The sequence below is a fragment of the Callorhinus ursinus genome, unplaced genomic scaffold, assembly GCF_003265705.2.
Source record: "Callorhinus ursinus isolate GAN/ISIS: 27379988/994484 unplaced genomic scaffold, GSC_fseal_2.0 scaffold69, whole genome shotgun sequence".
Classification (NCBI taxonomy): Eukaryota; Metazoa; Chordata; class Mammalia; order Carnivora; family Otariidae; genus Callorhinus; species Callorhinus ursinus.
Genome location: NW_027397131.1, coordinates 2,610,254 through 2,637,893, shown reverse-complemented (window position 1 = coordinate 2,637,893; position 27,640 = coordinate 2,610,254). Strand labels below are relative to the sequence as shown.

At 42.1% G+C, this 27,640-nt stretch overlaps 1 protein-coding gene across 1 annotated transcript in view; it reads left to right on the top strand.

Annotated features, from left to right (window-relative positions):
- ARID5B (AT-rich interaction domain 5B) overlaps positions 1–27,640 on the top strand; it is a 177,122-nt gene that overhangs the window by 4,996 nt on the left and 144,486 nt on the right. Inside the window, exon 3 of the mRNA XM_025850160.2 lies at positions 25,899–26,124. Within this exon, the coding sequence (XP_025705945.1) occupies positions 25,899–26,124 (226 nt within the window). The remainder of the gene's footprint in view (positions 1–25,898; positions 26,125–27,640) is intronic.

The window sequence follows — 27,640 nt, the reverse complement described above, 5'->3', positions numbered from 1 at the left end:
GGTTCTGTTACTGGGTAACTTCTGATTATATTCATTTTCAAATTGCCAAGCGCTTAATCTATTGGCAATATACCCTCTTAAAAGAGGTGGATGTGCAAGCTTGGATTTCAGCCTGACCGTGGGCTGGATTCTACAAGAAGCTTTACTGGTCACCTGCAACTGTGAGTGTGGATGAGTAAGCTAATGATGTCAGGAAGTCAAGATCAAGCACACCTGGGCATTACAGATAGTAATGACACGTAGTCAGGATTTCTACAAGTGGTTACTATCTGGTTAAAAATTGTCAAACATTCATATTCCAGAGCCCCTGTTGAAATTAACTCGATTGGAATCTCTGGAACTGGGGTCCAGGATCCTGCATTTTAAACATTGCCTCACTTTCCTCATCTATGAAATGGAAATACAGTACCTACTCCCTAGGATTGCCTTAAGGATTAAATGAGTCAATACATGTGAAGTGCTTACAACTGAGATTGGCCCATAGTAGATCCTTCAGTAGTGGTGGACTCACTGTTTTTGTCATTAATATTTGTATTGCTGTTCTCACTGAAATTTGAGACCACTACCACTACTTTCCTTTTTTTTTTTTTTAAGATTTTATTTATTTGAGACAGAGAGCACAGCCAGGAGGAAGGGCAGAAGGAGAGGGAGAAGCAGACTCTCCGCTGAGCAGGGAGCCAGACATGGGGGGGCTCGATCGCAGGACCCCGGGATCATGACCTGAGCCAAAGGCAGAGGCTTAACCGACTGAGCCACCCAGGCATCCCCCACCACTACCTTTCCTAAAGAAAGGTTTTCTCTGTGAGAGGACAGCATCTAGGTTGGTTTGCTAGAACAAATACCAGTCTCCCCAAATCAGGTTGGCTTTCATCCATATGATGAGTTTAGCTATGTCACCAAAATAAAAAGTTCCTTAAAGATTTACATTTCAGTATGGAGCTATGCTGTCATCTGGATCAGCAGGATGTGTTTAAAAGATTGCCTGCTTGTATCACATCTCATATTAGTCAGACATGTTCTGAAATCTAGGAGGTACTGGACTGACCCTGTTCTAGCTGTAGATGGCTGCTCAGTCTCTGGTCTATATCCATGAGCTGACTTTTTTTAAATTTCCAAGACCTCTTCAAGTGACCTCACTGGTCTTGGACAATTTCTTTAGCTTTTCTGAGCCTCAGTTTCTCCATCTGTAAAATGGATCTAATGATCTCTACTTTGTCAAGAGAATTAGAAACAATAATGGAAAGCGCCTGACAACTACCATAAGCACTTACTACAGGAGAGCTCAGCAAATGAGGGATACAGTTCGGGCAATTTTTAGTAGTTTTAGTAATGACCTTCAACTAGGTAAAGGAGTAACTTTGCTCCAACTGGCTGGCCCTTCAGAACTAGGGTGAGAACTAATGAACTCTCTGGAGAGAATTTAGAGGACTGTGGTAAGCATCAGTGAACTACGGCCTGAGGGCTGAATCTAGACCACTGTCTGTTTTTGTAAAGTTTTATTGAAACAAAGTCAGACTCAAGTTGAGTAGTTGTGACAGCGAACATATGACCTGCACAGTGGAAATTGGGAAATTATTTACTGTTTAGTCCTTTACAAAAATGTTTGTGACCCCTGGCCGGTGGAGTTGATTTGAAATAGGTAGCGGGATTGTGTACTTTTTTTCTCTTTCTGACTTGGGTTGGAGCAAGACCCAGTAATATTAAGAAATAATTTTAACAGTCACATGTCAAAAATATTTGCATAAACAAATCTCTGTTTCAGCGCTGATTCTAATGATGTTAAAATTTGAGAATCAGTAGAATGTGTACTGAGTTAGATTTTGTAGGTTCAGATCCTAACTCCAGCAAACGTTGGTGTCATCTATCTTGAGTTAATCAAAAACTACTTGTTGAGAGCTTAACCATGTACTCAGAGCTCTGCTAGGTACAGAGATAGATGCAAAACAGTTCATGGTGTGACCCTGTTTCTGAAGAAGCTTATCAGTCTTCATTGAGAGATGAGATCAACGCGTTTTGAAAATGTAAAAACAACCTAAGACATTATGTAACACGTTGGTGAATTGTGCTGACAATAAATGCAATGTGTGTTTAAAGAAAGGCTCGCGACCTGCATGATTTTGGGAAAAGAATTTATTCAGCTTGCAGATGTTGATTGAAGGCCTACTATGTGCTGGACAACAGGCTACAGAGAAGGAGAATGGCTTCAGCCCTCAAAGAGCTCATCGTTTACTCCCATGGACAGACATTGGTCACAGAAAAGCCGTCAGACTCTCTCTGTGCTCCTTAGTTAAAGTGGAGATTAATTAAAGTCACTACTTATAGCCTTTCCTGATCTTTCTGGAAACTAGAAAGTATTGTCTTTATCTTTGAAGTCTCGATCACTCAGTGCATATTTATAGAGCACCTACTTTGTGCCAGAGCCTGTTCTAGGCCCTGGGGATATAGCCATGAACAAGATAGACAAGAATCCCAGCCTTCAGGGCTCTTCCTGGGCTGTGGTTGGTTTCGCCCTCCCCTGTACTTCGCACATGCGCCTTTGGTGATGGTTATCTGTGTCCTTTCCCTTTGCCTGTCACTCCCCCTTTCCCCCCCCCCCTTCCCCCCCCCTGGGCTGTTTTCAGGAACTACAGGTTTTGCCTTTTTCCCCCCTGGGGCCCCCCCCCCCCCCCCCCCCCAGTATTCAGTGCCAGTCACTAAGTGTTTATTGAATGACTATATGACATCAGTCATCTAAAATGTTCTTTCCCACAGCCTGCTTTCTTTAAGGCCAGCCTGGTTTCTTCCTGGCAGAGGACCTACAATGGGTCATTCCCACGTGGGCCAGCGGCAGCACACTCCCGACTCATGCGTGTTCTTTCTCGTCTAAAATCCATTGTCGTTTTGCCCCAGGGTGGGAGAAAGCGTGAAGGATTTTCTTTCAGAGTACTCCGCAAAGAGATGGGTGCCTATTTGGGACTGATGATGAGGCTAGACCCAGCATCTCCGTGTTTGAGTACTTTTCCCATCTTCAGCCTTCAGCCCATAAAAAGCCGGGGCTGTGGGGTGGCAGTCTGACTAAAGACTGCCGGTCGCTCCTCACCTGAGTGTGGTTGGCAGCTCCTGTGAGCCAGCATGCTTTCCAGACTGATGGTCTTAACTAGGCCAACGTTTGATAGTGAGTCAAAATTGTAAGCAATTAAAACCTCCCTTGACATTTAGAGCGTCAGGCACATACTAAGGAAATGTTGTTTTTATGGAGTACACGAGTCCATACATGTAAATACTTTGTTATTAATTATTAATAAAGCATACCATTGTTCGTGGTGGCATCTAGTGATACATGACTCGAGCTCATTTATCAAAGTCTAGTTTTAACCAATATCCAGAATATAATTGCTCCAATCAAATGCATTTGCTTGTCATTTTTTATAGCCAGGGGTGGTTGGACATTTGCCATCTCCCACTCAGAATAATATTGTAGCTAGTGATTACCCGTTGGTTTGGCTTTTAAAGAAATTTATTTTATTTATTTTTTTTTTAAAGATTTTATTTATTTATTCATGAGAGACAGAGAGAGAGAGAGAGGCAGAGGGAGAAGCAGGCTCCCAAGGAGTAGGGAGCCTGAGGCGGGACTCGATCCCAGGACCCTGGGATCATGACCTGAGCCGAAGGCAGACGCTCAACCATCTGAGCCACCCAGGTGCCCCTGGCTTTTAAAGAAATTTAAAACAAATTTATCGGTTGTTGGCTTAAAGATTCATTCGCCTCTCAGAAATACGGTCGCAGATTTCCTGCATTTCTTGAAAACTCTGCTCCCGTGGCCTCGCACAGGCATGGATGGGTTTTTCCAGCCACGCTGTGGTCTTTGCCAGCTTGCCAGAGATTAGAACCCGGGCCTTAGCCTTCAGAAAACACGGCTCCCATCCTGGACTGTGAACGTCCGGATCAACAACACATTTCAAACATGCAGATGATGATTATTACAGAAAGGGTGCTTTCGAATCATGCTAATGGCATCAATCTCCAGCACACACTTGCGTAAATTAATTCCGCTTTTAAAATCAGATGCACTGTTAGCAGCGTCAAAGATGGATATTTGACATTTATCACACAGACGAGGACGTTTGGTTTAATTACATGAATTTTCTGTAGAATCTCTGTGGCTGTATAAATAGACGCACAGTGGCGCATGTCCTTGCACGCGTGACCATCAAGTTCACAGCCCTGTCTCCATCCCTTTGCCACAGTGAGGGAAAGAGCGGGGAGGGGCCATGTGTTACAAGTCAGTCCAGTGGCCCCAGGAACCTCTTCTCCCACTTACCATACCTTTCCTTTCTCGTGACTCCGAGCACACCCCCTCCTCCCCAGAGCTGAGTTCCAAGCCTGATCAGTGGCACTAAACATTAAACTCTTGTCTTTGAGAATAATAGGCTTTGCTTTCTACACCCTCAAGCATGTTGAGCTACTGTGCAGGCTGGAAAATAAAAATGTTCTAATTGTGTCTTTTAAATAAGCATAGGAGTGAATTAATTAGACCATATTTTGTCTTTAGTTGCTTAGTTACACAATAGTATTCCTGAGCACGAGTAAGATAAATTGGCTCTTTTTGTGCTGCTTGTCCCTTAATCATAATTACTGTATTGCTTAGGAGAGTAAAGCATACATAGATTTTGAATTTTTTATTAATAGTCAAAAATATGCATATGATATATAAAGTATATGCTGTTCAACCTGTTTTATATGCTTTTATGTGGGAAGAAGTTTTATTGTGGTGGTAACATTTGCATTAGTTGCTCAAAGATGTAGTTCTGGGAAATACATAATTGAAATGTTTTTGAATTGCTTTTTCTGGCCTTTTCAATCTTATTCAAAATAATAGTGCCTCCAGTCTTGGAGCAGTCATTCTCATTTGATTTAACATCTTTCTTTGCACTGTGTGTGCAGGGCCCAGCCTTAACCCTGCAGAGCCTAGATGGGGCTCCGTGATTCATAGGCCTCAGACATCGCACCTTATGTTTTTGGGCTCACGCCGTCGGGGGTCGGGGGCAGTGGGGCAGCAAAGCATGAAATGCCCTTTACCCTTGGCACACTTCCATGTTCCTCGCAGAAATTTCCAGGGTTAGAGATCGTTAAGACTTTGTTTTAACTGGGGCTGGACGATGCTATGAGCTTGCCTTCTGGGGTCTTGCAACATGGGATGTTGCTACCAGAACTTGGGTTTCTGGCCCCCTACCCCGACCCTCCACCGAGGAGGCAGCAAGAGTTGGACAGCTTGATATAGTTATTGAACAATGGGAGAGTCTGGTTTAAGACCCAGGATGCATGCTGGGTAAATGTATGTGAAAACTGACCCCATTGTTCTGTTGTATTTGAAAAGCAAGTAAATTATTTACAGATATTTGCTAATTAAAGCACATGTTGTTTTACCAGCACAAAAGAACACAGTATAACTGGAGACAAAGAACTAAGTGCAAATAATTTAAACTTGCTAATTCTGTGTATTTTTCTGAAAGGAGGAATATGTTTTAAAAATATGTATAAATACATACATATTAAAGCGTGTGTATGTGTGTGTGTGTGTGTGTGTGTGTGTGTGGATATTCGGATATGCATGGTGGGTTTTTGTTTGGTTCTGACCCCTACATGGGAAGCCTTGCATGCTCCGGCGATAACAGACCAAGTTATCACCAGTTACCTGTCGCTGGGCTTGCCCCAAGCCCCCGTGGGCCATGGGGATGGAAATCACTGTGAAGCAACACTTGTTTTTCCTTTAGTCCAAGCTTTGCTTGCCATCCTCTGGGTTGAGCTCGGCTCAGGGTACCAATGGGAAAAAAACAAACTATCCAGATATTATACCAGAGAATAAAAATGTTCTTACTCACTGCCTTGTTCTCTGACTTTCCTCCATGACAGGCTCAGGTTTAGTTGTTTTTCTTCTTTGACTACCCAACTTTGGTGACATTCTGGTTGGAAATTTGCATTGCGGAATGAGGGCCTCTTGACATGGGGCGAAGGGTTCAGATGCAGAGAAGGTTGCCAAGAACATTCTCATACTTTCAGAGACCTTCTCCTGGCTGCATGTTGGTAGAGACACAGGGGCAGCTGGTCCCTCTGGCTCCGCCATCTGCACGGACATGTTTGGTTTCAGGTGTGACTGGCTGGACATCCCTTGGCTTTGCTGATAAAGAGGATCAGGAAGACTTGCCATGGTTATCTAAGAAAAAGGCTCATGTCTAATTTGCCATGGACATTTGAATAGACTTATAGGACATTCAAGACAGCAAGTCCAGCCCCCTTTATTTAATGGACACAGAAAGGCCAGAAAAATCTTGGGCCTAGCAGCCAGCACCCTCAGGCACAACAGTCTGCTGCTTTGAGGAAGAAGGGCTGCTCTCTTAAGGTTCTACTCTGAGGAAAATAGGCAAGCGTTTCCCATGGGTGTGTTCAGGGTGGATCATCCCAGTGCTCTTAGACCAGTAGATGGTGCCTCTGTGGGACATGACTGGTATAAAATCACTAATGAGAGTGTGGACTTTAGTGCCAAGATACTTACCCAAGGGTCAGTGATTAGAAAGAAACCAGGCTTGGTGTTCACAGTCCCCTCTGGACCTTACCTTCATTTCCATATTCTTTCCTGAAGTTAGGAAGGCCCTCTGATGGTATTATTTATGTTGGCTTAAGAAAAGCTTTGCTGAGACAGCGTTCTTGACGGCGAACTGAATTGGCATTTCTGCCACTCTCTGATATTCACAGATGGTTTCTTTCATTCTGAAATGTTTATTGCATGCCTACTATGTGTCATTTCTCTCCAGTGGGGACATTAAGAGTGAACACAATGACTAATGCACAGATAAAAATTTCTGTTCCCATAGGGCTTACTCATTCTCTCATAGTAAGAAGGAAAAAGCAACTTGATTGATTTATCCAAAATGGTGGAAAACCATCCCCATACATTTTGGTCTTAGAACCACATTCATACTTCCTTCTTCTAAACTTTTCTCTTCTCTTTGTATGCACAACCCAGAGAAAATGCCCCAACTTTCTCTTCTTCCAAACCATCTGCCAAAGTTTTACCTGCAGTGTTTTCAATGAAGTCACAACATTTTCTGTGTATTAAGTAGCTAGGATGTGTCAGGCATTGCATATATATTAATAAATAAATTAAATGCTCATTTAATTCTCAGAGAAATTCTCTTAGGTTGGTTGTATTGTGACGTTTTCATACTTCATAGATGAGGCAGCTGAGGCCAAAGGAGGTTAAGTAACTTGCCCAAAGTCACGTATAGTGAAGACTCAGAGCTAGGATTGAAATCCAGGTTTTCCTTGATTCTGCCAGGATTGGTGATCTTCATGTCTCCCTATCACTTTAAAATACATTGAGTGACTAACAATGGGACTTTGATTATATACTGACCTAATTCCCTAATTGAGCCTTCATGAATATTGTTTCTTCAGTCCTTCATTTATTTGTTCAGCATATGGCACTTGAAAGCTTCTGTCCTGCTCTCTAGGAATGTGCAGTCCAATTGGCGGTTGACTGATGCACAGATGACTCAGTCATCATACTGTGCACTTGAGGAATAAAACGTTTAAAAGGGCTCCTTAAATCCCACACCCCTCAAGGCAGGCATGTGGTGCCTCTCACACATTGCACAGGAGAGGAGACTCAGCCTCAGCCCCCCTCGAATGCCTTCTGTGTGCAGGCCAGCATGGGGCCCTGGAGAGACAGAGGTGGGGAACCAGGCAGATCCTGCCTTCAGGGAGCTGCCTGTCAGGTGGGGAGTGCATAATTAATCAAACTGTCACATGTAACGGGTTATTGTGTGGCACAGTCAATGTGATGGGGTAAAAATACAGGGACCTCTGACAGGAGTGCCTGATCTTGTTGGGAAGCTTGGTGAAGGCATTTTGAAAGAAACAACATTTGAGCTCAGGTCCAGTGAGATTCTGATGATGGTTGGGAAGAGATTTCTTTCCAAGACGTGGAGGTGGGAGCAGTGTCCCTACAGGATGATTTCTGGGTAGAGCCTAATCTCGGTAAACAGGTTAGAGATGCCCACTGCTGCCCACTGGAGGTACCTACTGTTCTCGATGTCATCGAGACACCTAGATAGCATCTTCAGAGGTGATTTACATTGGCCAGCTGTGGGGATGTTGAAAACGGGGTCGGTAAACTGAGGCCCACTGGTCAACTCTGGCCAGCTGCCTGTTTTGTAAATAAAGTTTTATTGGCACAGCCGCACCCAGTTGTTGACAAATGGTTTCTGGCAGCTTTCACACTGTAGTGGCAGAGTTGAGTAGTGTGACAGAGACTGTGTGATACACAGAGCCAAACATATTTACTATCTGGCCCGGGACTAAATTGATATTAATAAAGGTAGTAGTAAAACTAGATGCTTACAGCTTCATTCACGTGATCTTTTGTTTACTCCTTACAACAGTAATACCATGAGGTAGGTTCTAGTGTCATCCCCATTTTGCGGGAGGGCCATCTGAGAAGTTAGGCAACTTGTCGAGGTTTCTAAATTCCCTCACCAGGTGAATGACAGAGACTGAATGGGAACTTGAGTTCTCGTGATTCCAAAACACAGATGGCAAAAACATTGCGCCTTCCCGCTAACAAGTGGAGGAAACACAGTCAGTATGAGCAAAGGGGTCTAGAATTCACCGAGGTATTCCTCTGTGAAGTAAAACCTCGCAACAGCTAGATCCCTCTTTCACGGCCCTGCTCAAATGCCACCTCCTCCATGATGTCTTCCACCATGTAGGGGAGAAAGGGACCCAGAGCCGATGCACGTGCATAAGTGCCCACCAGGCCCGGCAGGTGAGACCAAGTGGAGTGAGCCAGGTCTGGAAGAAGATATGATGCTTGAGGGAACTGGGGATGTGCGACTCACTCAAATGTTGTTACTCACATCCTGCTGATCGTTACTGGGCAGGAATGTCATTTCATATTGCCAGGCCTTTCCATTTTTCAAGAGACATGTCAGAAATCTAGACTTTTGTGTGAGTGTAGTTGGCACTTTGGTCCAACTTTCAAAAAACACTGGGGGGCCAAACAAAACATATCTTCAGTCTGGATGTTTCCCCTCAGCCTCTCCCCCAACCCCGGCTGCCACCTTGCACTCTCTAGAGCAAAGCTTTGGACGATTCAAGTTTTAAACCGTTCTTGTATTTGGCCCATTTTCTGTGAATAAAGCAAAAAGAACCTATTGGTCCTAAAGGGGCAGCAAAGAAGTGAGAAGGGTAAAGCCAGGTAGACAAAGCCCTCACCCTTCTCTCTAGCCAGAGTTCCAGAGGCCTGCGGGTACAGGACTTGAGCTGTAGAAAGAAGCGTGTGCGAGTGGGAACGTGGCCTGGAGTCATGCTGAAGGTATCCTGGAGACGGGAAGCTTGGGAGCAGGCCCTTGAAAATAACTAGGACTCTCTTGGATGGAGCTTTTTGAAGAATGAGTTGGACGGAGGGGGAAACCCTTGACAGAAGAAGCCATAGGAAGGACATAGATAGGAAGGAAGGACATAGCAATATTGGATATGGTCTGCACTGGGCAAGAAGGCAGGGATTTAGTGGAAAATAAGGTAGACAGAGGCCAGACTTTAGGGGGTCTAGCAGGTCAGTCTTCACTTGAATCTGAAGGCCAGTGCTGATTAATAATTTCACATGTGCGTTTTTTCTTTCTGGTTGGAATAGAAACTCTTAGTCTAGAAGCTTGAGAAAACCAAATGTGCATACTTACTCTGCCAGTTAGTAGCTGGTTGTCATCTTGTTCTATTTACTTAATCTCTTTGGGATCTCAGTTTCCTTACCCGTAAAATGGGTTCCTCTTGCAGGGCTGTGAATATCAAATGAAATTTATATGGGCACAGAGCACCAAACCATGGCCTGGCTTCTCCTAGGCCTTTAGCAGATGCTCATTATCGATCCTTCCCTTCCTGGTCAGGGGCCAAATTGTAAAGTATTGTCTCAATGAGGTCTGTCATGATGCTAGACTGTTAATAGCTCATTAATAAGTAATGTATTGGTTGAGCCGTTGGACTACTAACTATTATTTGAAAAATGCTAACTAAAAAAACTATCAATTTGAATAGAGTGAAACTTCCTGGCTTCCCATCTGTCCTGAGACTTTTCTGTTTAGGCGCAGAGATTTTGATCCATGTTTGAGGTTTCTGGTCAGGTCTCCGTTCTGTTCTGTACCATTTAGGTCTTAAAGGACATTGAGAGGGCATCTCTCCCATCAGCCACAACAAAATGGGATGAGATGGGGGAATGATGGTGTCAAGAGACAAAATCTGCATTCCAGATGTTCCATCTTGGTGTGCCAAAGAACGTTCAAACGTGCTGCTTCTCAGGTTCCGCCCCCTTCGTGAGGCAACCTCTGCGAAACTGGTGTTGCCTGCCGAATGTGCACAACATTGAATTTATTTCAAATACTCTCACCTTCCCTCCGTTTAAAAAAAGCCTCTCCTATTTCCTATTCTTACCCCCCACACACCCCCAATTTAAAAACATGTTTCCCCCCTAGACACCTGCTCTCCCTCCTCTTCTTGTGGTGGTGCTGGGGTGGTGGTAGGGAGTGTATTTCACACCCGTCTTAAAATGTATGTGCAAGGGCAGGTTCTTTTAAAAAGCAAAAAAGCACCAGCAAAGGGATGCAAAAGGAAGGGAAGGGGTCCCAGCCAAAATGGCTGGGGGATCTCAGACATAGGATCTTCAAAATAGAGACTGCCTGCTGGGCCATTAAATCCTTTTGCTTTGGGTTAATCCCACAGTGTATATCAGATTACTGAATTCAGATGAAAACACTGCTCTAGTACTCTGTCTCCTCCCCAAATTATTCCAAAATCAAGTGTACATGGGTTATAAATACAGAAAATAATTGAATTCTGTGTGTCTTAAGTGAAATAATCTGTTCCATTCTGTTTCTCGTGAATATTCTCCATAATAGTCTAATTGTGTTTCGTGCTCCTGGGAGCTGAATGTGTGTTCAGCAACAATGCATTGGGTTGTAAAATACGCGTCCCCAACTATCTGGGCAGGCAAAAAGAAGGATCTAGTAAAAAGGCTAAAGATGTTTCTCCTAATGCAAATTGCATAAATCACATAAATAGTGGTATCTTTTAAAATTATCAACAGGCTCTGTTTTTCTTTTTTCTTTCCACATATAGGTCCTGTTTCTCACTCCACATTTTTGATGTTATAGATCAGTAATTCAATAGACAGCCAAGCAGGTGTTCAAATCACTCCTGACCCCCCAAATTCCTTAAGTGACCCCTCGAAGCAGTGGAGTGAAAACATTCTCAGCATGTCAGAATATTGAGATATCTCACTTGCCTTAATTTTTTTTTTTGGCCTTAATTTTTAAAAGGCTATTTTTTGCCCTTTTTGTTTGTTTGTTTCTCTTTTTAAGCAAAGAGAAGGCACATCTTGATCCTGGCCATTAGATTGGAGGATTGTGTGTCTACAGGGCCTGCAGACTGTGCTTACAGGCAACACAATTCTGACTGGTCGGCTGTACCAAGGGCCTTCCAAAGATGAATCTGGAAGAGGTGGGAGGAGGAAGAGAGGCAAGGCTTGGGCTTCTTCTCTGGTAGCTAAGGATGTAATACAATACTGCTCTTGAAAAACATTTCTATTTTTAAACATAGGTCTTTTGGCTGCAAATTTTTATTCAGTTCAATTCAACCAATATTTATTAGTATATCCAGGGTACTGTGGGGGTGGCAAAGAGATGAGTAATATCGGCCCCTTTCCCTTCAGTTGCTTGGAGGAGAGAAAACATAAAGTTAGCCTTACTTGGCAAGATTATCTTTTACTCTGCCCCTTGCATCCAGGAAGATATGCTCATATTATTAAATAGTGTTCTTGGAAATTTCTGTGGGTCCCCCAAAAAAGAAAAGGCCTCTTGTATAGGTAGTTGTTTCAGGATTTAGGCAGGCAGGAAGCATTTTTCCACTTCTCAGCAGAAATTAGTCTAATTTTCAAGCAGAGTCAAAACTGGTAGTTAGCACCTTCTTTCATGGACTTTATTTCATTATCATACAAAAATGTGTACATATATACCATATTAAAGACGAGTGTATTGTTATCTATTGTTATATAACAAGTTACCTCCAATTTTTGTGTCTTTGGACAACATTTATTATTCAGTGTTTCTGTGGGTCAAGAGTCCAGGTAAGGCTTACTGGGGTGCCTCTGGCTCAGGGTTTCGCAAAGTTGCAATCACAGTGCCCGCCTGAGCTACGGTCATCTCAAAGCTCACTGGAATAGAATCTACTTCTAAGTGGCTCACTTGCCTGTTGGCAGAACACAAGTCCTCGAGGGCTGTTGGACTGAGGGTCTCATTCCTTGCTAGCAGGTGACCGGGCCTCCCTCAGTCCTTTGCCATGCCCTGTGGGCTTCTCCATGGGCCAGTTCCCAACATGGCGCTGATTTCCCTCACAGTGTGCGAGTGAGACAGAAGCCACAGTCTTTTCGTAACCTAATCTCAGAAATGACATCCATTTGTCTAATTCTGTTTGTTGGCTACCGTGCAACCCACACTCAAGAGGCTTACCCAAGGGCATGAATACGGGGAGGTGGGCATCATTGGGAGCCAGATTAGCAGTAAGCAATGGAACCAGTCACCGTAAGCCTAAGGCTAGTCTGATGAGGGTTGAATGATATTCTTCTTACCCTATATAGCTCTTTTTTTCTCTCTCTCTCTCCTTTTGTTGTTGTGTATTCTCCCTGGGTGGTTCCTTCCAAACACCTCCTCACTCTTATGGGCATTTAATTATAGAAGACATACATGGTAGACAGCAGATTGCCTTAATCATTTAAAGATTTGTAAGTCTTAGAGCATGTCAACAAGCCATATTGGGTCTTTCTTAAACCCAACATCTCGATCAGTGAATTTGGAGAGTTTTGCTGGAAAGGGCATTGTGTCTGGTGTGATAAGTCTGCCAAGAGAAAGGGAAGGAGGCCCCTGTACCTGGTGTAATTAAACAGGTTCCTTATTGTATAAGATAAGAGGTAGGTTTCATGAACAGTGGTTGAGGAGGGGCGTTAAGTCAGGTTGGTATGTGTCCATGTAAAGACGTAAACATCCAAATGAAAGGGATTGTTGTCCCAGTTTGTTTCTGAGAAGGGGGTCTACAGGAGATGAGCATGTCCTCGCTACCCACCAACCTTCTGCATATGTCATAGGGCAGCTGGGATTCCACCTTGTAAATTCTGTGGAAATCGGCTAATTCATGGGAAAACGTATCTATTTCTCTTTCTGGGAAGATGCAACTTGGTTTTCAACCAAGTGTTCAAAACATACATATGTAGGCATTAAAGGTTTGAGAAAAAGATGACAAGAAGCAAATTTTAGTCAATTTTTAACAATGGAAGTTGATTTATTGGGTAGCCTCCATGCTAAACCTACTGGAAACTTAGAACAAAGGAGTGTGGATTCAAATTTAGAAGCATGCATCACCTATAAGGCATGTACCATGGTGTGTGTGTGTGTGTCTGTGTCTGTGTGAGTCTGTGTGTGTGTTTAACCTTGAGTTTGACATTGCACCATGCTCCTCCCAGTGCCTGTGTATCCTCTGTTTTCTCTGCATGCAGTGTCCTATGTTCTCCCCCCATTCTCCCCTCCTCTCCTGACCTTGCTAGCTCCTTCTGTTCCTTAGGGTCTTAGCAGAGAGACCTCCCCAACCACTGGATTTGAAATCATCCCCAGTTCCACCCCTCCCCTGGTCTTCCATTATTGCCTCTTCTAGTTCTTTTGCTTCCAATTGTTTTTACTATCTGGCTCTTAGACTGCCCCAGTCCTCTCTCTGCTAATACACACACCTCACACCATACACTACACATGACACTTGATGACAGTAGGCCCCAGGAAGGTAGGGAATTTCATCTGTTTTATTTCAGACTGACATATAGTTGGTGCTCATTAAATATTTGTTGAATGAATGAAATCACTTGTGACAATTTCTCATTATATAAATCATATTTAACTGAGGGCTACCGTTTACCATCTACCCACCCCCCTAGACTGGCCTCCATGAGTTAGGGGCTTCTTCCCCAGCTGTTCTAGTACCTAGCACAGCTCAGAGTAGATGCTCAGAACATCGAAGAAGGGAAGAGTGAATGGATTCTCTGGCAAAGGACTGAAAAGAGAGTAGCCTTCATTTCCTAGGTGAGAACAAGAGGCCGTGGGCACCATGCATTTCGGAAGGGAGCAGCACCGTGTCTTATTCATCCTTATCTCTCCGTGGCTGGTACTCAGCCCAGGGCTCGGCCCAGAGCACAGTCCATACAGGTTAACTGGATCAGATTGAGTTGAGCTAGGGAAAAGCTCAAAGTCTCTCGTGACAATAACACTGGTGGTTCCTTCTGTATTCCCTTCTGCAGTTGTTTTGTCAGAATGCCCAGAAGCATGCGTGTGTCCATCCATCTGTCCATCCATTGGGTCATTCACTCATTCTTTAAGCTCCACTTGGGAGTGTACCGGCTATTGGAAGGCATGGAAGGCTATGCAAGTTTTCAGCCCTGCTTTCAGAAAGCTTACCTTGAAGGAAACTTGGGCTTCATTCTCTGGGGTTTGTACAATGTCCCTGGGATGGCAGCAGAGTTGGAACTAGGCCATTGGGGTGGCTTGGGTCTGTCCTCTGCACCAGCCTGCACACCACAATCTTCGAACAGGAGTAGAAAGGTCACCAACTGTGGTTGCAAATTGGCTCTTGCATTAATCCTGGCTTATTCAAAAACACTCAGTATTTTTCCAAACTGAGTTTAGAGCTTTTGATGGAAGCCTGAATCATTTACCATGGCAGAGCATATCACCAGTATAGGGAAAACCAGAACTTAAAAATACAAAGCCCCTTTAAGTAATCCAATATAGGATAATTACATTATTAAATAAAGCTGTGGGTTTCAAATTATTCCGCCGCCATTGTACATGTAAGGATAATAGTGTGAACTGTGCGAAGTGAACAGAGCAAAAAAAAAAAAAAATGTTTAACAAGAGGGAGCATGTCTAAATCATATGTTTATGTTTAAATAGAGACTACACAAAACAGGAAGATTTACTTGGTTTCTACATTAAAGCGTTCTAAATAGGCATGAGGCTTTTGGTGATATGCTGTGAAGACTGCTCTTCTCATTAATGACAGTAGTATGTCAAGACTCCACACCAGATCACCAACAGCCCTGCATCATTCAGACAGCATCCACCATGGTTTTCATCTGCCAACAGGGGCAAAGAGTTTTCTTCTTCCTTTTAGGGTCTTTATGGAATATAGGCCCCACTGAACTGTGTACCCGGGCAGGAGGTAATGTGCCTGTAAAAGTGGGTGAAAAAAGATCAGGAGATGTCAAAGGAATGGTTTGGAGTCGTTCAGCATATTAGGCCATCTGTGTTGGGTGGCGGTTGAGTTTGGGTTTTATTGTTATTGTTTGTTGAGAAAAAGTTGAGTTGAGAATGTTCTCAAGTGAACTTTAACACTGGAATTGGGCTCATTTATCTTCTTTTGCTTGTTTTAACGGCCAGAGCTAAGAATATGGGTGCCAAGCTAGTTTTTATCATAGCAACCTCAAAGTAGTTTAAAAAAAAAAAGACTGTGGAGTGAAGACCCCATTAATTTGGGAAAGGGAAAGTGGGCAGGCTCAACCATTAACACATCTTTCGGTATACATCAGATACTTGCCTGTTTAGAGAGGAAGTATCTAGGACACTGGGATGCATCTTCTTGCTCTCTGTGTAAATTGTTTTTAATCTTAGGGAGGGAAAAAAGGCTCATACGTGGTCAATCCAAAAGGAAAGATATGAAACTAGGCATTAATGAGAGGATGTTTCTGGAGCTTTCTTTAGAGATGGGCTTCTGGTCAGGGGAGCAGGCTGCAGCCTAACAGGTTTTAAATTAACTTGTATTAAAAATGTATTTAGGAACATAAAATATTTAGGATTTTGAATTACTTGTTTGATACGCAAATGCCTTCGGCTATACTGTGAAGGATGGTTGCATTACATCTGACAAATCACACCTCAGAGCAGTCTTCTGTTTGCTTACTCCCTCTAATTGTGCCAGGATGGATTTCCAAAGTTCATTGAGCCACAAGCTTCACCCAAATGTCTGTGGGGAGGGAGGGAGGAGGTTGGAAGAGAAGGGGCTGGCTTGGGAAATTGGAACCCAATACACTAATGAGCCTCCATGGCAAATCCATTTCACCATGTTCAGGGAGTCAAATTAAACCTTAGCACATACTTGAGAGGATATCTTCATCACTCAGACGACAGAAAATTCTTCACATTTTTAAATAGCACATGAATGGCAATTCCTATAATCTTACTTTGGGGACAAAAACACAATACCAATCAAAAATTAAAATCCCTTTTGTTGCAAAATGACCTTAAATCCCAACCCTTCCCTCCTCCCCCAACCCCCAGGACACTGTTAGGGGAGAGTTCCCTTATCCCAGGGTGGGAGTGGCGTGGAGCTTTACTAGAGAAAGGACCGTAGAGAGCAATTTGCCAGCAAGACGGGGGTGGGTGCTGCCAAATCTGGTTTCCGGTTCCACCTCAGTTTTCTTATCTCTAAAACGGGCCTGAGAACACCTACCTCAAAGAGTCCTTGTAGAGATCAAGTAAGAGAAGGTCTGTTAAATTCACGGATTAGTGTCTGGGTAAAGTAAAACATCGCAGAGTTTTCCACTGCCCTCTCCTCACAGACTGAGGAGAATGACTTAGAAGCCCAGACATTAGTAATTGCCTTCTGGCCCAGCTTCCCCCTGGAGGTACCCAGCAGCTACAGGGGTATCCACTGTTCTCTGACAAAGAATTAAGAAGAGTTAGGAATACATACAGCAACTCACAGGTGGCATATGGATACCCCTCGCCCTCACGCCCTCATTTTCAGTTAAAGCCATGTGCTATAGTAATAGTAATAGCCATTATTTCTTGGGTGCCTACTCTGTGCTGACCATTGTACTCTGATAGCTTCAACATCCTTTACTGCCCTAGGAGGCAAGTTTTTTTTAATCTTAATCTTTTGTTAATCTTATTTTCCCCCATTTTTTAGTTAGTTTTTTTTTAAGTAATCTCTACATGCAACATGGGACTCGAACTCACAACCCTGAGATCAAAAGTCAGATGCTCCACTGACTGAGCCAGCCAGGCACCCCACCCCCCCAACCCATGTTTTAGAGGAGACCTTGGCGAGATGATGCCATGTCCCAAGATGAATGTGAACATTAAACCTAGTAGAGCTGCATTTGAACCTGGGGCAGGCGGACTCCAGAGCCAGTGCTTTCTAAGTGTCCCTCCATTTCTCCAAACATGGAACCATCCAGAGATGGTGTACCATTAAGATAAGTAGTTTTTGTATGCTTTAGGCACAGCATAGTCCTTGGCTCCTCGGGAAGTACGAGAGAAGTAGAGATTAAGCGAGGATACCTGCCGCTAAAAAGTTTCTGCAATGCAGGTGTTTACTGTAGAACATGGAATTACACAATTCAGCATGAAATAGTGGTGCCTTATAAAGATTTACCATCATGTCACAGGTAATAAGAACAGGAATTCCCAGTCTGGGGACCAACTTAGTGTTGATATCATTTTATTTTGTCTACCCAGTACATTAAAAAACAACTACTACCATCTATTGCCATCCTTATTTCTGAGGAAAAATGGATATTATTACACCAGATGAAAGGAGGAGGGACAAAGTCTTAAATGGGAAGAGTGGGCAGGGGCCCCGCTAGGTCAGCTCCTTCTCCAGAACAAAGAATATTTTAAAAACTGTTCCCTTCTCTTTGCTCTCCGCCCTCTGTTTCACTGGTTTGACTCCATGAACAGAGCTGCTGGCCCTGTGGTTTCTAGTGGGGTTCAGCCAGAGAGATGCCCTGCCAGGATGGGGGTAGGAAGGGGGATGAAGACAGGTAACCTGTCTTCCCTTTCCCATTCCCTTTTCTTTCCTGTGCGGTTCCTCCAGGCTCTTGGTGTCCCTCCAGGGAAGGGTCACCACCACTGGTAGAGAAGGGTCTATTCCATCCTAGTAACCACTCGCTCCCTGCTTTGACCCTTTGACCTACAAGTGATGATAACTGACCTGCCCTTAGCCCAGGTCCCTGTACTATCTATCTCTTGTGGCTCCTTTACATCCCACCAGCACCTTTGTCATCAGTGCCTTCCTAAAATCTTCCTTGGATTATCATTTCACAAGTATTCTCTTTCCTGCTCGGATCCTACACTGGTAGAAAGATCGTCCTAAAGATCTAGCAAATGGAGCTGTATTGTCTTCCTTTTTCTCATTTCATGACTGGCCAGTGAAAACTTCGTCTTGTCGACCCACGTTACCATTCTGCCCTGACTTTGTTGGACTTCTGACTGGCAACCATGTGCCTGTAGAGTGAAACCTTTTACTTGCTCTGTAGGTGTCCTGTTAGTGGAACACACCAACGTCTTAACTGGGAGAGTGATCGGCCACATGAGCATGAGAGTGGCCAACCCAGCCAGGCCCAGTGGTGGCACTGTCTTCCCCCTGCACGCTGTGGGCACACCTGCCTACCACAGCGGTGAGGGCACAAACAGATGTGCTTGCACTGGTCTTTCCGAATATTAGCATTTAACAGGGTTTTGGTTTTTGTTTTTTTCATTTTTAGTTTCTATCTAGATGAAAAGATCCCACTCCTGTGGAACCAATTAGACTATTATTTTGGTTTCACTATTTATTTAGCTAACATCACCTGTTGGTATGTTTGTGTTCCTAACATTTATCACATTGCAATTGCTACAAAGAAAATTTTAAAAATCTAGAATGTTTGGGGAACATTGAGGTGAATATGCTGTTTTCCTGTTCTCATTCCATCCTCTCTCTGCCAACCCCTTTGATGTTACGTTTATGTGTTCATAATACTTTAGGCTTTATTAACATAGCTGAATATAGTTATCCTTTTTTTTTAAATTTTATTTATTTGAGAGAGACAGCGAGAGCAAGCAGGGGGAGGAGCAGAGGAAGAGAGATAAGCAGACTCCGTGCTGAGCATGGAGCCCCGCGCGGGGTTCGATTCCACGACCCTAAGATCATGACCTGAGCTGAAATCAAGAGTGGGATGCTTAACTGACTGAGCTGCGCAGGCGCCCTTGAATATAGTTATCCTAAGCAATGATCAGTTATTGGTTACCACATGGTATGTTATAAGGAAGGTTGTGTTCATGTTCTCTCTCCTGAGGAATGATATATTTATAAAGATAGAGGTTTATCTGTGTGTCAGAGAGACCCAGAATTAAAATTGTTTGGATAAGTCGGGAGTTCAAAATCTCTGTTGTGTCACAGCCTACAGATAGATGGTTCAGGCCTAGTAAGGTGGCTCTGCACCACGAGGTTGCCTAGAGACCCAGCTCTTTCTGTCTTTTTCTCCTGAGAGATTTGTCCTCATGTGTATTGTCCAAAGGCGTATCCATTCCCTTTAAGGCCATGACCTGGTAGTGGCACACATCACTAATACTCATATTTTTTTTGGTGAGAACTTGGTCACATGGCTGCACCTGGCTATAAGGGAAGGTGGGGAAATGGTGTCTTTATCCTGTGTACGGCAAATTAGCAGTTTATTACTAAATGAAGACTAGATATTGGGGGAAGGCTAGCCGCAGTTGGGGGATGTTAAATTTCCCTTGTGTCGGGTAAGATCTTTTCTTACGATAAGCTAAGTGGGCTGTGCAGTTCCACTGGGCTTGAGTTGATTCTGAGACTTCAAAATGACAACATGGGACTGGAGTCTAGATGAATTTCTGGAACTAAACCGTAGAAGGTAGTCATAGGCTTGGAAGGCAAATATTGGAATTCCCATGGAGAATGATTTCTTCAAAAAGTAACATGCAGAGAAAGAAGATCTGGACCCAGACTACATCTAGGGATCTATGTTTCCTACATTTTCCCAGTAGGGAGATGGAATAATGAAGAGAAATTGAACCAAGCAAAGAAATAGAGAAGTGGTAGGTGTTAGGTGGGTGTTCTTCATGGATCCATTGAGTATTTGCCCATCTCATGAGCAGCCACTGACTGCCTGGTCTGGGCGGTCTTTTCAAGGATGCTTATCTAGTGAACAGCTTTGGAAGACAGAGCAAGTTTCTTTCTCCAGAACAAAGGGCAGGCATGATTACTGATCAGTGTTAAAGATTTGGGTTCCCTGCACTCAGGGTCCTACTCCTATAATGCACCCCACTTCACGTGCACGTGTCATCTCGCCCTCTTTGCATCTCATTTTGGGAATTAGGTATTGAAGAAACAACACAAACATGATACTTGGACTGCAGCTGTTGCTGTGAACAATAAACCATTCTTTGTCTCTGACCAGGAGTCTTGTGTCCTCTGCCAGCATCTGTAGAACTGTGGCAGGCCAACTTGTAAGTTTGGAAAGAGTAAAATCTCAGACGCTTCATAGTTCTTAACAAGGGCGAGAGTTTTGTCAAAGATCGGGTTGTTCGTTATCAAATGCCACTAAGAGGTCAAAGAAAATGAAGAATAAGGAAAGGTCTTGGTTTCATGATATAACACAATGGTTCTCGAAGTTTTTGGACTCAAGGCCCTTTACACTCAAATTATTGAGGATGCCAAAGAGCTTTTGTTTATATGGGTTATATCTATTGATATTTACTGCATTATAAATTAAAACTGAAAAATAATCTAAAGTACTTGGTAACTCATTTAAAAATAAAAACAATATGACATCCATATGTAGCAAAAAATGAATGTTGAGCCGCGTCTCACAAACCTTATACAAGATTAAGTCAAAATGGATCATACTTCTAAATGGAAAGCTACACACACAGCTTTGGGAAGGAAACATAGGAGAAAGTGCTTATGACCTGGGATTAGGCAAAGAGCTCATAGGTGCAAGCGTAAGGCCACAATTCAAAGGAGAAAAAAACTGATCAAATTGGACTTGATCAAAATTTAAAACTTTTGTTTTATTGAAGACACTATTAAGAGAATGAAAAGACAGCCACAGAACGGGAGAAAATATTTCCAAATCCCGTATCTGACAAAAGACCTGTATTCAGTAGATACAAGAACTCTCAAAACTCAATGGTAAGAAAACAAACAGGCCAGTTTGAGAAATGAGCCATAGACTTCAACATGTGCTTCACCAAAAAGGATATACGGATGAAAAAGTAACACCTGAAAAGATGTTCAACATCATTAGTCGTTAGGGAAATGAAAATTTAAAACATGATGAGAAGCCACTCCATACATATTAGAGTGGCAATAATAAGTTAATAAACAAAAACCGTATTAAGTGCCGGCCAGGAAGAGAAACGACTGGAACTCTCCTCCATTGCTGGTGGGAGTGCATAATGGTACAGCCACTCTGGGAAACAGTCTCTGCAAAATTAGATAGACACTTACCCATCAGTCCCTCTTCTGAGTATTTGTTCTAGAGAATTGAAAATGTCTGTTCACAGAAAAAGCTTGATGTGAATGTTTACAGCAGCTCTATTTGTAGTCCCCAAAGTTGGAAACAAGCCGGTGTCCCTCAGTGGGTGAATGGAGAAACAATCTTATGACACATCCATGTCACGGGAGATAGTACTCAGTGGTGAAAAGGAACAAGCTGTTGATACATGCAGCAACATGGATGTATCTCAGAGGCGTTATGCTGAGTGAAAGAAACAGTCTCAAAAGATTTCAGATGGTATGATTCAATTTATATGACATTTGGAAAAGAGAACTCGATAGCAAGAACATATCAGTGGTTGCCATGTGTTAAAACTCATAGAACTGTACATCAAAACAGGAAATTTTAAAAAATGAAAATAGCAATATAAACCCATTATATAAGTGCCACATTTTTATGAAAATTAACCATATTTTGAAAAACAAAAAAAATCAGTAAAAACAGTAGCATTGTTTTCCATTTTTACAAGCTCTTGACTGTCTAGCTTAATAGAGACAGCTGGGTTCTCATATCTGCTTCTGCATTTACTCTCCTGCCTTACCATATGTCATATAGTGTCTGGAAAACCCCACTATACACTTGAAAGAAAATAAGACTGAAAAAAGCAAATAATGTCTTAGTATTATTATGATTTTTGTTTTGCTTCTATGGACCACCTGAACTAATCTTGGGGATTCCCCAGGGTTCCTGGACTACGCTTTGAGAACCACCGACATAATACACTGTCCTAAATTTCACTCATTTTCATAGCATCTTGTCTTTTATCTTTTTTTTTTTTGCCATACCCGCATGTCCTGTGTTTACTTAATGGTTTTGTTCAAATTGGCCTATTTTTTTAACTTAAATTTATTTAAAGAGGAAACTTTCTAAATCTCCTATAAATGGAAAACCAGTACTACTTTCCCATAAATGGAAAGTAACCACAAAAATAAATAAGCAATGAGTAACTTTAAAAAAAAAAAAAAAGTTTACCCGTGAACCATCTACACTCATCTCTGCATGGTACACTTTGGAAAACATCAGAGCGGAGGACTCATGACAATGAACGTGTTGCTAACTCTGACATCCCACTTCATTTATGTTGGCCCATTTAATCCTCGCAATTATCATGAGCGGTAGATAGTCTTATTGTCCTTTTTTTAAAAAAATACATAAAATGGAAGCACAGGGAGGTTAAAGAAGTTTCCCTGTGCTTCACAGTGTAAATTGCAGGCCTGGAATTCAAACCCAGGCAAAGACTTCAGAGTCCAGGATGAATGCTATGTTGGCAGTTAGGAAGCCTGGAGTCTTGTCCAGGTCCTATCGGAAGGTGGTACAAGGCTATGTCATTGAACCTCACTGTCCTCGTCAATAACATGAAGGAGGTGGACCAAATCAGGGTGTGCTTGTTTATCCACTGGCCGGCAGCCCCGGCGGGGGGGGGGGGGGGGGTGGCAGGCAGGTGAGGGAAACATCGACTGACTATAAGGCAGTAGGGAGTGATGGGTCACCCGTAAACTAGAGATCTCCCATCTTATCTAAAGAAAGCAACCACTTTAAACTGTTTTTGTTTCTGCTTTGTTTATTGGCGGATACCTCTTTTTTATTTTATTTTATCTTATTTTACTATTTTGTTTTTCTTTTATTTTATGAAAAGATGGAAGTCTGGAGACCTTGTGTGAAGTTTCCCAATTTTTAGAACACGTGGGGAGGCCAGCAATACATAGGCTAATTTGTGACTTCGTAGCTAGATACTTTCCTCTGACAGAGAGGGTTCCGGGATGGCATGAGCTGTTTTTATACAGTGGTAGACACAAAATCCAAACTACAGAAACAAGCCACTTGAAACAGTGGCAAAAGGGGATCTGGACTTCGATAGCCTCTCAACACAGCCTCCATAAATATTGCTGGGGAGCTGGGTTAACTGAAAAGCCAAGGTACATTACGAGAATAACAAAGTGTATTTCTTTGTGTTCCTTTTGTGTTGTATTAGAGTAAATCAGCAATATTTATCCAGTGCTAATTCTTGGTTTGCAGAGAGCTAATGTAATCATGAGACGAGCTTATTGTAATTCTTTTCTTAGACATAGAAGCTTGCCCAAGAACGGCAAGTATTAGGAACTTTAGTCAATGCTTGCTCAGAATAGTAAATATGAACATGTGATTTATGCCATTGTGTGTACAAAGCAATGTTTCCTGAGACATTTTCTATATATATGTTGGCTGTTTTGTTTTTTGGGTTGGTTTGTTGCTTCCCCTCCTCCGCTTATCAGATTTCCTTCTAAATCCTGGCATTTGACAATGCTGCAAGGCCAGTTTTCTCTGTGAATCCACAGTAAAACATACTGGTGGTTGCACAATTCATCCAAACTTGGGTTTATGGCTTACGCGAGTTTATGTGAATCCCTGCATTTGTTTTCATGTATGTGTGTATATTCATGAAGTCAGCTTCTGAGAGAGAGAAAAGGAGGGAGGACAAAATCTATAGACTGAATCTTGAAGGATGGGTTTGTTCATCAATGACATCATAAGGATTGTATTTTCTCTTGGTTAATAAACTATTTGTTTGGCGGGCGCTGTAAGCCAGCCAGGGCTAGTCATGCCATTTCTTGGAAAAGATCTGAAGCAACTGGTAATTGAAATGATAATCATTTGATCATAGTTAGAGCTATTTGAAAATAACACTCATCTCCAAACTGGTCTCGTCTAGGGAACCATATTTGGTAACATTGTTGCCAAATTCCATCTTTGCTAATGTTGAGACTTATATACCCTGATACTTAATTATTTTCCAGCATATTCTAAACTTGATTTCTGGTGTGCCCTGTCCAGAAGCTGTTCCCATATGCTTTGAAACAATACCCAGCCTGAATTTTCATTCTGACATTTAATAATCACCATGTAATAGCTATAAAATGCGTGACAATGACAGATCTTTTATTTCAAGAGGATGGTGTAGTGAATCTGAGTGAAATCATCCGTTGAAATGGTACTTTGTAATATGCTCCATTGTTTATAAAGTACTGAGTTTTTTTTTCTTGAGCAGAGGATAAAAACAGTTTCCACTTTGGGTCCCATTCAGTGGAAGTTCATATTTAATCATGATAAGAGAAAGGACTCCATTACGAAAGTTTTACTTTTCATTTTTGATAGAGTATTTATTTTGTTGCTGCCTAACAAACTTTGTTCTCAGAAGCAGCTTGGAACTGGATGAGGAAAAGTGAAATTTTAGATCCTACCTTAAAACAATTTTAAAAAACTAAATCCAGGGTTTCTTATTGTGTGAAGCTTATCTTAATAAACCCTTTTTTGTTTGCTTTGGAGTAGCATGTGCAGTACTGTGTGTGTGTGTGTGTGTGTGTAGGTGGGGGAGGAGGAGGAGGAAAGAGTCATGTTTAACAGCAAAATTAGCCAAAATCACTTGTGAATTCCTTTTGTTTAGTAGCTTAGAGACATCTTCCTGTTGTTGTTTGTCAAAAATATTTCTAAGATTTTGTAAGCTTAGGGGTTTTCACAGCTAAGCTTTCTTCAGAAATGTGAAGTAAAAGAAATAAAAAAGTCAGTTCAAGTTGAAATGTCAAATGCTTCAAATAATTTAACTTAAAACCCAGTGAGATGATCTTCTTAAGTCTTTTCCAAAGAATCTTCCGGTAAGACAGGCCCTCCTTTGCTCCATGGATGGATATCTATTAAATATCTTGCTGGATTAATTCTGAGTCAGAAAAGTTGGTTGTTTCCTGGAAGCAATTAGAGATGCTTAAAATTCAAATTTATGATCCATACCAGAAACTTAAGTTTCAACTACTTTTCTTAGATTCAAAGGCTTTCTCCTCACTCACCCTCTCTCCCCTTACCCCATATATATTAAAAGAAAAAATCAGTTCATTTCTCAACTTACAAAGTTTTTAAGAAACATGAGAATGTGTAAGTTTCTTTCAGTGGGAAGCACATAACATTTATGAAGTATTTCTTTTGGGATTACATCACAGTTTTATTTAATTTTTAGGACAAAAGTTAAATTCAATATTTGTGTATAAGCCAAGGGAAAATGTACCATAAACACAGGAATTTGGGGGTGAGTCAGAGTTCCAAGAATCCCAGATTTACTTAGACCATTTATATAGAGACAGGCTAACCATTAGTCACCTAGTTCTCACTTTTTACTTTTGCAATTAACTGCACCTAAAAATTAGCTTTCACCCGAGCGAGTGGTCAGATGGGCAGAGTGAGCTTTGGCACCTAGCATTAAAAATGGCTATCAGAATTACTGCCCAATTTTTGGGCACTTTCTTACCGTATAACAAATAGATCTTCTACATTATTTTTCAACTAGACAGCTAGCAGTGAAAAACCCTTGAAGTGAATTATTGAAGATACTCTGTCACCAACAAGCCCATTGTCTGCTTGCATAAAGTTAAACCACTCAAATAGTATTTCAGAGGGGCTTTGTTGAAAATTTATCATTTGCCTCCCAGCCACCAATAATGTTTTGTTCTTCCCTGACCACCTCTTGTAGGATGAAGTCATTGCTGTTTCCGAAAAGGTAATTGTGAAGCTTGAAGACCTGGTCAAGTGGGTACACTCTGATTTCTCCAAGTGGAGATGTGGCCTCCAAGCTGGCTCCGTGAAAACCTCGGCCTTGGGGAGGAATGGACAGAAGGAAGCTTTGCTGAAGTACAGGCAGTCAACCCTCAACAGTGGACTCAACTTCAAAGACGTCCTCAAGGAAAAGGCTGACCTTGGTAAATATAATTTGTACTTCAAATCGCATGTGTGGGCGTATACACTAACCTACTTTGTTGTTGTTGTTGTTCACAGACCTTTCTGGAAACCCTGTCATATAGATAATCTTATATAGATAAAAAATTTCTTTGACCTCAAAGTATCCTGGGAATATGTATGGACAGATTGTCTGGTGTGTAAGGGATGGATGCTGGCTGCCAGATTGCAGGGCCTTCTCCATGCGGAGCCCCGTGCCAGGAACTGGGTGATATAACACATGGCCTTAGGCAGCTTCCCGTTGGTGTGAAAGCATAAGACTTCATTAGGGTGCCTGAGATTGAATTAAAGAAGAGTTTAAATATTTGTTCTCAGGAGATAGTATGACATCTATTAACACCATGTCAGAATTTCATGTGTTTGTTTACATTGGGTGGAAAACAGAGCGAAGAAGAGAGAGGAGTTACTTAATGTGGAGCAGGAGAGCAATGTCAAATTGTTTAACCTCCTAGCCTCAGTTTCCCCACCTGAAAAAGATGGGCACTTTAACACATCACTGAGATTTAAGATATAAAGGGTTTAGCACAGGGATGATTGGTGTCTGCGAGGGGCTCCCTAATTAATTCTGTTGCTTTAACTTACTTAACGCTTTCATCTCCCGAGACTTTTTGTGACCTTTTCTTTTTTTCCTCCCCCTTCTGTTTGTATCTCCCTGTGGCATTCACTGACTTATTCTCCTAGCATTGCTCAAGACCAAAGCTGTTGACCTCTGAGTTAGACTAGTTATTTCCTCTTTAGGCAAAGAGGAACTTCACTTTTAACATATTAAGGCATCGTTTTCTTTCATTCTCGCACGATGCTGATGTTCATAGCCCTATTTTATGCCTTAATGTCCTGTTTTTTTTAGCCTAGGATTTAACTATCACAACAAACCTAGACTATGTACTTAATTGGCATAAAGAGACTGCATAACAGCAGTAACTGTCTTCTGTGTGATTCCGATTTGTGATGAGCTGTACTGTGCTTTGGGAATCATATTAATATTTTCTTGCAATATGAGTCAACGACTAACAGTTTCCTGTCATCTTTTGGTAGATGTCAGGCGGTAGTATTTTGGACATGGCAGCCTGACTGTCATGTGTACAGGTAGGGAAAATTATTAATCTGGTGGTTTTATTTTGAAGCCCCCAAATTGTTTTTTTACTCTCTTTCCTATATATGCTGTTACACTCCCTAATTTCATGAACACAGAGTGACTAGTCTTCTGACGTGTCATAATGGTGAATAATACATCTCTTGTATTACTTTCCTAATGTACGCCCTAAGTTGTATTGCTGTTGTCTTGTATTTTCCCTAACATTAAGACTTTTGTTTGTTTGTTTGATTTTTTTTTTTTTTTTTAGTCATGGAATATACTGTTACTAATAAAAAACTAAACAGGAAACCCACGGGGGACCAAAGGATGTGTAGATGGTTAAGCTCGATGTCACACGTATAAACAAAAGTATTTATAGCAGAGTTGTTTTCTGTTTAAAATTG